Source organism: Sus scrofa, chromosome 3, assembly GCF_000003025.6.
Source record: "Sus scrofa isolate TJ Tabasco breed Duroc chromosome 3, Sscrofa11.1, whole genome shotgun sequence".
Taxonomy (NCBI): domain Eukaryota; kingdom Metazoa; phylum Chordata; class Mammalia; order Artiodactyla; family Suidae; genus Sus; species Sus scrofa.
The window spans coordinates 5,107,707-5,117,947 of record NC_010445.4 but is presented as its reverse complement, the minus strand read 5'-3'; the positions used below and the strand labels follow the sequence as shown (position 1 = coordinate 5,117,947).

General features: G+C 54.6%; 2 protein-coding genes across 5 annotated transcripts in view; one reads left to right on the top strand and one right to left on the bottom strand.

Annotated features, from left to right (window-relative positions):
- On the top strand, positions 29-8,331 carry AIMP2 (aminoacyl tRNA synthetase complex interacting multifunctional protein 2). 2 transcript variants are annotated; one of them, NM_001244557.1, is given in 4 exon segments: positions 29-300; positions 4,930-5,112; positions 6,891-7,119; positions 7,827-8,331. In NM_001244557.1, coding segments are annotated over 4 exon segments (936 nt in total). In that variant the 5' UTR covers positions 29-165; the 3' UTR covers positions 8,216-8,331.
- The window catches only part of EIF2AK1 (eukaryotic translation initiation factor 2 alpha kinase 1), a 38,365-nt gene continuing 32,681 nt past the window's right edge, over positions 4,558-10,241 (bottom strand). For 2 of the 3 annotated variants that reach the window (XM_021086083.1, XM_021086084.1), the window contains exon 15: positions 4,558-9,221. In XM_021086083.1, coding sequence (XP_020941742.1) covers positions 9,090-9,221 — 132 coding nt within the window. In that variant the 3' untranslated portion in view covers positions 4,558-9,089. The remainder of the gene's footprint in view (positions 9,222-10,241) is intronic. The other variant, XM_021086085.1, reaches the window with a different exon arrangement.

The following is a 10,241-nucleotide window of genomic DNA, read 5'->3' as shown; positions in this document are numbered from 1 at the left end:
TCCGTGACGTCAGGAAAGCAGAGGCCAATTAGAGCACAGGAACTGAGCTTTCGCCAACGCTAGTAGCTGGGTCGGAAACGAGGTGTCTGCGGTCCGTCTAGGATTTGGACGGTTTTTCAGCGTTCGTGTCCCTCACTCGCCACCTTCCCTCCTTTGGGTCCCACGATGCCGATGTACCAGGTAAAGCCCTACCACGAGGGCAGTGCATCTCTCCGTGTAGAACTTCCCACCTGCATGTACCGGCTGCCCAACGTGCACTGCAGGACCGACAACCCAGCGCCAGCCACCGGCCACGTGCAGGTAGGAGCCGGCGGGCCTTGCCCCTCCCCCACCACCAACCCAGTGCGCAGGCGTCCGGGCTGCTCTCCATCCCTTGCCTGTTCAGCGCGCAGGCGCTCTGACTCTGCCGCGGCCCCACCCCGCCGCCCTCTTGCTTAGTTCGCAGGCGCCGCTGCCCTGGCGGGCTCAATTGGGGGACTGCGGGCTGGAGCCCCTCTAGGACCCCGCGGTGGGACGCAGCTGTCCAGAACTCGCCGAGGGGGCCGGGCCCTATCGCCCTTCCCACCCCAGCCTCACGCGCCCGTCGGTCTCGGAGTGGCTGTAATTTAATTCTCTCTTAAAAGATCCATCTTTTTTTTTTTTATTGTAACTAAACTTTTTTAGTAGGAAATTTTACTTACAGAAAAGCGAGTAGCCCGCAAATGCTTATTTTGAGGAATTATAAAGCTAATCCAAGGGTCACCACTCAGAATAACACGTTGTCAGCGCCCCCTCCTAAAACTACCCCCCAAGTTCCCTCCTTGCATGGTCAGTATGTCCTGCTTTTCTCTCTTATTTCATCATCTAAGAATCCATTCCTAAACTGTAGTGTTGGTGTAAGTGGAAGCGTGAAGTTTGTGCCCTGCAGTGTCTGGCTGCCTCTTCTGGACATTATTTTAAGAATCGCTTTGCTGCATGAAAAAAAAAAAAAAACCCGAAGCGTTCGCCCTCTGCGGTCGGCTGCTCCTTCGCATGGCTGTGCCCCAAGGTTATAGCTCCCAGGCCACTGCTCACGGGCGTTGGCTGGTTTTCCATTTCGGGCTCTATGAATAATTCTGCAGTGAATATTCTTGTACTTGAGGAGATGTAAGGTAAATTCTAAGCGATGGCATTGCTGGCTCAGTGGGCTGGTCTATCTTCAACTGGACTAAATTGCTTTCCAAAGCAGTCCTACTGGTTTGTGCTGTCACCTGCAGTGCATGCGAATTTCTCATGGTGGCAGCCCTCCACAAAGCTGGTCGGTGTACGGGGCATCCTAATGTCAGTTTAGTTTCCATCTCCCAGACTTTGAAATCAGTTGAGCACTTTCATGTTTATTGGGCATTTTGATTGCCTCTTTTGTGAAAGTACCTGCTCAACTTTTACTTTTTTAATTATTGCACATATATGTCCTAGTCTTCCATCTGGAGAGACCTTCTGCTCATTCTCACTGAAGATGAGTAAATAGATAAGTTCCGTGGCTCATTTTCCGTGTCATCCTTTGTCTTAAGAGCTTTCTGCCTTGAAGAGAGGTGGTTAGTTTATTTGAAACCAAATGACACAGCTGTTGTCTCACTGCAGGCATGGTCCAGTGTCTCTTCACCTGGACAGTCCCCATGGAACCAAAAAGAAAGACCCAGAGTGGGGAGTGTCACATCTCTTTTGAGACAAAGTCCTGTTTTTTAACAGGACTTTGGGCATTAAACTGCTAGATGTTCATCTAGCAGATGACAGCAGCATGGACAGACAGATAATTAGAAGTCTGGCATCTCCAGGGGAAATGAGAAAATAAAATAAACTGCTTCTGAATACATGTAAAATGAAACAGATGGATAAACAGCACACCAAGGGATAGTGCAGCTTGAGTGAGGAAAAGAGCGGGCCGGCATTAGAAGGGGTGGCAGGGAGTTCCCGTCGTGGCGCAGTGGTTAACGAATCCGACTAGGAACCATGAGGTTGCGAGTTCGGTCCCTGCCCTTGCTCACTGGGTTAACGATCCGGCGTTGCCGTGAGCTGTGGTGTAGGTTGCAGACGCGGCTCGGATCCTGCGTTGCTGTGGCTCTGGTGTAGGCTGGCGGCTACAGCTCCGATTCGACCCCTAGCCTGGGAACCTCCATATGCTGCGGGAGCGGCCCAAAGAAATAGCAAAAAGACAAAAAGACCAAAAAAAAAAAGAAAAAAGAAAAAGAAAGAAGGGGTGGCAGGTAAAGCAGAGCTCGGCACCTCCGAGTTCCTCACACTGAGCCGTGCCGGGCTCCTGGTCACGGCCACGGTCCCCCTGCAGCCCTGGCCCAGACCGTCTGCAGTGCGTGTTGACGGACTTTGAACAGAATGGGTGCTTTGTTCCGGGTCAGGCAGGAGCCCAGCTGGCATTTGTGGAAAAGAGCAGAGTTGTGCACAAACAATGCACAGGTACAGGTGGATGAAGAGGTTACAAGTATTGCTCGGAACTGATGCTGAGTGACAAGGCTCCCACAGGGCAGCCTTACCTGTCACACATCGGTCGTACTCCCTCATTTCTGGTCCACAGCTAATCACTTCATTGACACAGTTTTGTGTGTGTGTTTTTTAAGGGCCGTACCCAGGGCATATGGGAGTTCCCAGGAGAGGGGTCCAAGCAGAGCTGCAACTACGGGCCTGCACCACAGCCACAGCAACGTACACGGCAGCGTGCAGCAACACTGGATCCTTAAGTAAGGCCGGGGCTCAAACCTGCATCTTCATGGTTACTAGTTGGGTTCTTAACCTGCTGAGCCACAAGGGGAACTCCCTTTTGCAGTTTTGTTTTTGTTTTTTGTTTTTCTTTTTAGGGCTGCACCTGTAGCATGTGGAAGTTCCCAGGCTAGGGGGTCGAATCAGAGCTACAGCTGCAGGCCTACATCGCAGCTCACGACAACGCAACGCCAGATCCTTAACCCACCGAGTGAGGCCAGGGATCAAACCCACATCCTCATGGATACTAATTGGATTCATTTGCGCTGAGCCATGACGGGAGCTCCCCCTTTTCCAGTTTTGTATTCTTCATTCCTTTTTAAAAATTTTTACTGACGTGGGGTTGATTTCCCATGTTGTGCTCGTTTCCGCTGTGCCGCAGAGTGACTCAGTTATCCGTGTGCACTTAGCCCCTCCCATGTAGGTTATCACAGAGTGTTGCGTACATATCCCTGAGCTACACAGCAGGTCCTTGTGGACCATCCATTCTGTACACAGTGACACCCTGACCTCTTTGTTCTGTGTCCACCCAGACAGTAGTCATCTTGCATTGCTTTGCTGTCTGAGCTCAAGAGCAGCAGGTGCAGGAAGATGAGAGTGTGGGGATCCAGCTCTAGGATAAACAGACATTAACCCGCTGAGGGAAGAGAGGATGGGTCTGGGGACAGAGGGAACCTGAGGAGGAAGAGCCCTGTGGCAGGTGGGGGCTAGGTGTCTTAGCACAATGGGAGTGGCGGGAACCAGAGGCCCAAACCTCCCTGCTCCGAGCAGGCCCCCAGGGTAAGGGCTTTGTTTTGCAGCCACAGTGGTTATTTTGAGCTCTGGGCACCATCTCAAGGAGGGGTGGACCAGAATGGGTGCAGGTGGAAGTGGGGCAGGTGAAAAATGGCCCCTTGGACTCAGGCAGTGACCGTGGAGTCCAGAAAACAGACAGCAGCTGGTGATGAACTGGTCTGTGGGAAAGGGCTGCGATATGAGTGACAAGGCAGAGGAACAGTTGTTCCTTAAACTCACCGCCACGCAAACTGAGCACGTACTCTTCCTCCACTCACACTGTGTCCTGAGGACTCAAGGTCATTGCCTTCCTGACTCTTCGGTCTGGGTTCCAGCGCTTTCATGCGTAACCTGTTCGTTCTCCTGATTCAAAGGGGTGATCTTTTGTGAGAACTTGTGAATCTGGAAGTAGGTTGTGCAGTGTAACCATTAGGCTTCTCCCTGCTGCTTTTTAAGATAAATGTCCAGAGGGAGTTCCCATCATGGCTCAGTGGTAATGAACCCAGCTTGTATCTGGGGAGATGTAGGTTCGATCCCTGGCCTCGACTTAACTGGGTTAAGGATCCCGTGTTGCCGAGAGCTGTTGTATAGGTTGCAGATGCAGCTTGGATCCTGTGTGGCTGTGGCGGAAGCCAGCACCTGCAGCTCCAATTCAACCCCTAGCCTGGGAACTTCCATATGCCGCACTGCGGCCCTAAAAAGCAAGAAATAAATAAAGTCTGTAGAGATTTGAGACTTATTCCTCAGCAGGTATTATTGGTTATTTACGGTTTACGAGTCCACCAGGCCAGGCAAGAAAGATGCAGAGATTGCAAAGATGCAATGAAGAATGCATTTCCGATTTATGAAGTTGTGCATTTTCAGCAGTGAAAAAGTTCTAGATGATTCTAAGATAGCAGAGTGCTAGTACTGCCTGGAAAATGATTTGAGGAATCCATCACTGACCCCCTGGCCATACTGCCAAGCCAAAGGACGCCTTTTTTTTAACCCAGGTGCCCCCTTTTCCCTACTGTTCGTATGAAGTATTGACGACACTGTCACTGCCGCCTTTGGTCTTTTTCTGCTCATTTATACTACGTATTTTGCACGAGTTTGATATCAACAACAATTTATGTTGATCTTCTTTCATTCTGTATTCTTAAGAGACTAAATTACCTGAAACAGGAGACCTTCAATTTCACAGTGGCTTCCAGTCGCAGCATTTTTTGGTTCATAGCCCCTGGGGACTGAGATGCGGGGCCTCTTGGTCTGGGGAGAGGAGATGATTCTGCCCCATTTGAATGTCTTAGGAAAGGTGGGAGGCTGGATGAATTCGTGGAACTGAGCAAAAGACACGGGGTCACCTTTAAACAGACTGTCCTGATGCGAGAGGAGATGCACGTTTGACTCTGGTGTATTTAGGAAGCGGCTGACCCATCGCTTCAGGCTCTCGAGTCCCGCCAGGACGATATTTTGAAGCGTCTGTACGAGCTGAAAGCTGCGGTTGATGGTCTGTCCAAGATGATTCAGACGCCAGACGCGGACTTGGATGTGACCAACATAATCCAAGCCGAGGAGCCCGCCGCCTTAGCCACCAGCGCGTTCGACCTGAATTCTGTGCTTGGAAAGGTAGGTTCACGGAAGGCGAAGAACTCCGGTGACCGCGGTGGTTCCTGTGCCGGAAATCCCACCAGGGTCATTAGAGCCTTCGAGTTGAACGAGGCAGTACAAAAAGCGTGTTGTTTTTTCCTCCTCTAACCGACTGCACCCTTGCACAGAACAGGCTTGTGAGCTTTGGAGAAGCCGGGCGAGCTCTAACGCTGCTCCTTGGTCTCTCGGGCCCAGGGAAGAACAGGGGGCTCCTCAGGCAGAAGAGGGAGTCGCGCCACCACTTCCTGCCACGCCTGGCCGCTGCCTCGGCCTCCAGGTCCTGGAGAAACAGATCTTGGGTAGTTCGCTCCCCTAACTCCTTGAGAAAAGCCTGAGATTCAGAGCTTTGGCTGCCCAGGCACAAAAATCCCGCCAGACTTTTTTGCAGTTTATTGCTAAAGGCCAGCCACAGTTTCATACTTCAGACGCATTTTGCTTAAATTCAGTTTGCCGTGTTAAGATGCGGTTGCACCAGCCGCTGTTAAGAGCAGCGTACAGGCGTCACCTGAGGTAGAGGACAGTCTGACTGCAGAGAATGTCTCGTTACCACTGGGGGTGAGAGGGTTTGTCCCGAAAATCCCTGCTTCCCCCCCCCGCCCCGAACTGGTGATAGAAGTGGTCCTGCTAAGAAGTTCCCATGGTGGCGCAGCAGAAACAGTCTGATAGGAACCCCGAGGTTGTGGGTTCGTCCCGGCCTTGCTCAGTGGGTTAAGGATCTGGCATTGCTTAGGCCTGCAGCTATAGCTCCGATTAGACCCGGTAGCCTGGGAACCTCCATGTGCCATGGGTGCGGCCCTAAAAAGACAAAAAAAAAAAGAGAGAGAAGTGGTCCTACTTACAGACTAACAAGGGGGGGCTACACTGCGGTGTCTCCCCCAGAGCTGTTTTTGGTAACGCTGGCGCCTCTGCACCCACGTCCTCTTCCATCATCCAGTTCACACCTGCCTGCGCCCAGGGCCCAACGGGACCCCACCCAGCCAGGCCCCCAGGGAGCCAGTCTGATGAGTGGGTGGCACGGCTCTGCCGGGCGTTCAGAGCACCTCCCAGAGTACACGGTGCTTGAGGTGAATTTTGACACCGCAGAAGGCATGGTGTCACCTAACACATTCCGAGAACTGCAGAGCGCCCCGCGTGGCTCCAGCCGAAGGGCGGCGGCAGGAGTGGCGAGGCTGCCAGTCAGATCGCAGCAAGCTGTGGGCAGAAAGCCAAGGAGTTAGGCCTCCGTTGTATTCTGAGCTCATTCCTTGGGAAGAGGGAAGTTACAGAAGTAAGACCACGTCTGCGTCTCTAGAGGCCGAGAGTGCTGGCACGATGCTCACCACCTCGTGTTTTGGACTCTCCCTGAGCCAGCACCCTTCCCAGGAGGCTCCTCACTGTCCTGTCACTCAGACACGTTGCTGTAGAAGCTGCATCCGGTCAGGCGTTAGGAAGGTTTAGTAGGCGGAGGAACTGCATGTGTAATTTTCTTAACTCAGGGGCAAGCGGAAGTGTCCCCCCAAACGCGTTGTACTGATGTGACAGGGGAGTCACCTTTTGTTTCTGGGAGCCGCTGTGCAGGGGTGCAGGGTGGGAGTGAGCTGCCGCCTCAGCTCCGCCTCTTCCTGAGCCGAGAGCCCCTGGTGGCTCCCGTCCGTCCCCTGCTGTCGGTGGGACGACCGTAGGGGCCGGAGTGCACTCGCCTGCTTGGGTCAAAGCCGGGCGCCAGATTCGGCGTCCGCGCAGGCTGCCTCTGGTATCCCCCGCTCTGTTGTCACCAGGACTACGGGGCCCTGAAGGACATCGTGATCAACGCCAACCCCGCCTCGCCCCCCCTGTCCCTGCTCGTGCTGCACCGGCTGCTGTGTGACCACTACAGGGTGCTGTCCGCGGTCCACACGCACTCGGCGGTCCAGCGCGTGCCGCCGCACCTTCTCAAGTGCTTCGGCGAGCAGAAGCAGCAGCCCCGGCACGAGTACCAGCTGGGCTTCACTCTGATCTGGAAGGACGGTAAGCGGAGGGAGTAAGGCTCGGGGAGTAAGGCTCGGGGACGGGACCGGGAGGCAGCGGGCGCTGGGCGGGGGACAGTCCCCAGCCCCGCAGACCCTTCACCTGTTGGCTGTCAGGCCGGATCGCTTGTGGGCGGGTGCTCCCAGGGGAGCAGACGCGTCTTGACCCCGAGGGAAGGTTAAGGTCTCCGCTGAGAGCAGGTCTAGGGGAATCCTGTCTCAGCAGCCCCGGCAGGGCAGGGAGGGCTGTCACAACCACCTGGCCCTCACATTGCCGAAGCTGCCATCACGGGGGCACTGACGCTATCTTGGAAAGGATGGCAGCACATCATGTACCCGTCATCCCCCTGCTGTGTGCCTCGCCCGGCTCAGTTCCCATCCCCAAGGGCCAGGGCAGCACGAGGTCCCGCCTGGGAGCGGGGACTCCTGCTTCCAGTCGTCGTCTTCCAGGGTTCGGGACAGACCGTCTGAGGACCCTTCTAACCTGAAAACTGTCATCATCAAGTACCAGAGATGGTTATTCTGTAACTAGTGTGCACCGCTTAAACACACCCTCCGTAAACGTGCTTGAAGGTTCACCTTTGGGAGACGGACGGAGGACGGAGTTTTCCTAGAAAGACACTCTCCCCCGCCGCCGGCTGTGGCTGGCGGGCCGCCCTCCCGCCGGGCAGCTCTCCATAAACTCTCCGGCGGTCTGTTTGCTTCCAGTGCCCAAGACGCAGATGAAGTTCAGTGTCCAGACCATGTGTCCCATCGAAGGCGAAGGCAACATCGCCCGCTTCCTGTTCTCGCTCTTTGGCCGGAAGCAGGACGCCGTGAGCCTGACCCTCATGGACAGCTGGGTGGACACAGCCGTCTTTCAGCTCAAAGAGGGAAGCAGTAAAGAAAAGGCCGCCGTGTTCCGCTCCATGAACTCTGCTCTCGGGAAGAGCCCCTGGCTCGTTGGGAACGAACTCACGGTGGCCGACGTGGTGCTGTGGTCCGCGCTCCGGCAGACGGGGGCCTGCGGCGCGGTGGTGCCGGCCAGCGTGCAGAAGTGGATGGGGGCCTGCGAAAACCTGGCCCCTTTCCACACGGCCCTCCAGCTCCTTCGGTGAGCCTCGGTCACTGCCGTCGAGGATGGTGCTCTCTGGTGCCTGTGACTGATAAAGGGACGTGTGCTCCACGTCCTTAGGCCACCTGTCACGTATCAATAAAAGCATCCTATAGTCACTCTGTGGTTTTCATTTTATTTAACATGCACCAACGCTGTGTGCAACACACCCTGCCAGCTGCCTGGCAGGTACATTTGGGGGCATAGGGGTGAATGTGTCACGTCACTGCCTCTGGGGAAGGTAGGTTTGGGGGGAGGCAAGTCTCTGATGGAGGAAGGGCCGTGGGAACAAGAGCAGGGACGCTGAAGGCAGAGCTGCTTGGAGCTCAACGGGACCAGACGCACAAAGCTTTGACGGGGTGTGGGCTGGGGACAGTGGTAAGGTGAGACCGGAGGCAGGCCGCACAGTGCTGAGATGCAGCAGCAGCCACAGAGCCAGTTCATTCCCGGCAATGACCGGGCAGCAGCTGGAGGTTGGTGAGTTAACAGCTGTCAAGCCTGGAGCAGCCCAGCTAGTGCACAGGCCTGGGCGGCCGTGGGCGTGGGGCACACCCAGGTCTGCAGCAGGGCCTCCCAGAGGACTTTCGGAGCCTGGCTGGCCGGTGGCAGTTGAGTCAGACATTCCGGAGAAGGGCAAGAACGGAGGAGGTCACCTCCAGAGCCGTCGGAAGTTCAGAATGTGGCCGGAAAACAGTTCCTTAGGAAAAAGCAGCTTGGGGGAACTTCCAAACCCACTTTACTAAGACTTGTTCGGGCTTCCTAAATAGGATTAAGAGTTACACCTTAAAAAAAAAAAAAAGACTGAAAATGTCCATTCCAGTTAAGTACTTAGCTTAAAGAGTAATAAGTCCACATTCCTATGTACAGAGCCCGCTGGGCTAGACGGGCTCCCGCTCGTCTCTCACGTCCTCCTCCACCCCTCTGTCCTGAGAGAGGAGGCGCAGCTGCTGCTTCAGGTCTTCGATTTCTTTCTCTTGCTCTAGTATCTTCATCTGCAGGGTGAGATTAACCTGTAAAGAGAGGATTTTAAGCTCCACTAGAATGGCTTCTTCCTTTTATACAGCATAGTTCCCTGATGAGCCGGCAGTGAAGGACCTGGCTTTGTCACTGCTGTGGCTCGGGTTCGATCCCTGACCTGGGAACTGACCCGTGGCCTGTGGACACAGGCCTGCTCTGCACGGTCCCGACACATGTGGATTCCACTTCTCACCGTTTTATCGTGCGTCGCCCAGCAGCATGGGTTCAGCGTCAGTTACCAGGGTGTGGGGACTCTAATGACCTTAGCAGTGTCAACATCCACGGGTGTCACAATCCGGGACAGTCACCTCACTTCCCTCAAAGGCTGGTGGTGGGCCACTGCATCCGTGACGTGGCTGACAGACAGGCAGGGAATGTGGGGGTTGCACAGCCTCCTGGCTCCCAGTGGCAAACCCACGTGACAGCTTTACAAAACGGAAAATGAAAGAGGGAATGGGCCCACAAAGGTGGAAGTGCAGCAAAGTGATGAAACGTGACGATGCTGGGAGTGAAAATCAAATTGAAAAGGTGTTAGGGATGGAACAGCTGATCGTGGGAAAGCTGATCCTGCCACCAGCAGACACAGTGAAGACGGCTTATCAACACACGCAGGAAAAGGGTGGCCCCATCCGAGAGAGAACGCACATCAGAAGGGCTCTCGGAGACGGATCCCAGCATCACAGGTGCCACGGACAAAATGCCAGAAACTGATCCAAACTCAGAAAGGCGTCTGACAAGTCACTGAAAAGATGCTCACTCTGTATCCTAAGTTAGAGGACGAGGTGAAGGCAGACGCTGTTCAAACTACTTTTTTTTTTTTCTCTTTTCTTCAGCATATGTAAGTTCCCAGGCTAGGGGTCATACTGGAGCCTACACCACAGTCACAGCAACACCGGATCTGGGCCGAGGCCGCAAAGGCGGTGACCTACACCGCAGCTCACGGCAACGCGGGATCCTTAACCCGCGGAGTGGAGCCGCACATGGAGCCCTCATCCTCAGGGCTGCTAGCTGGG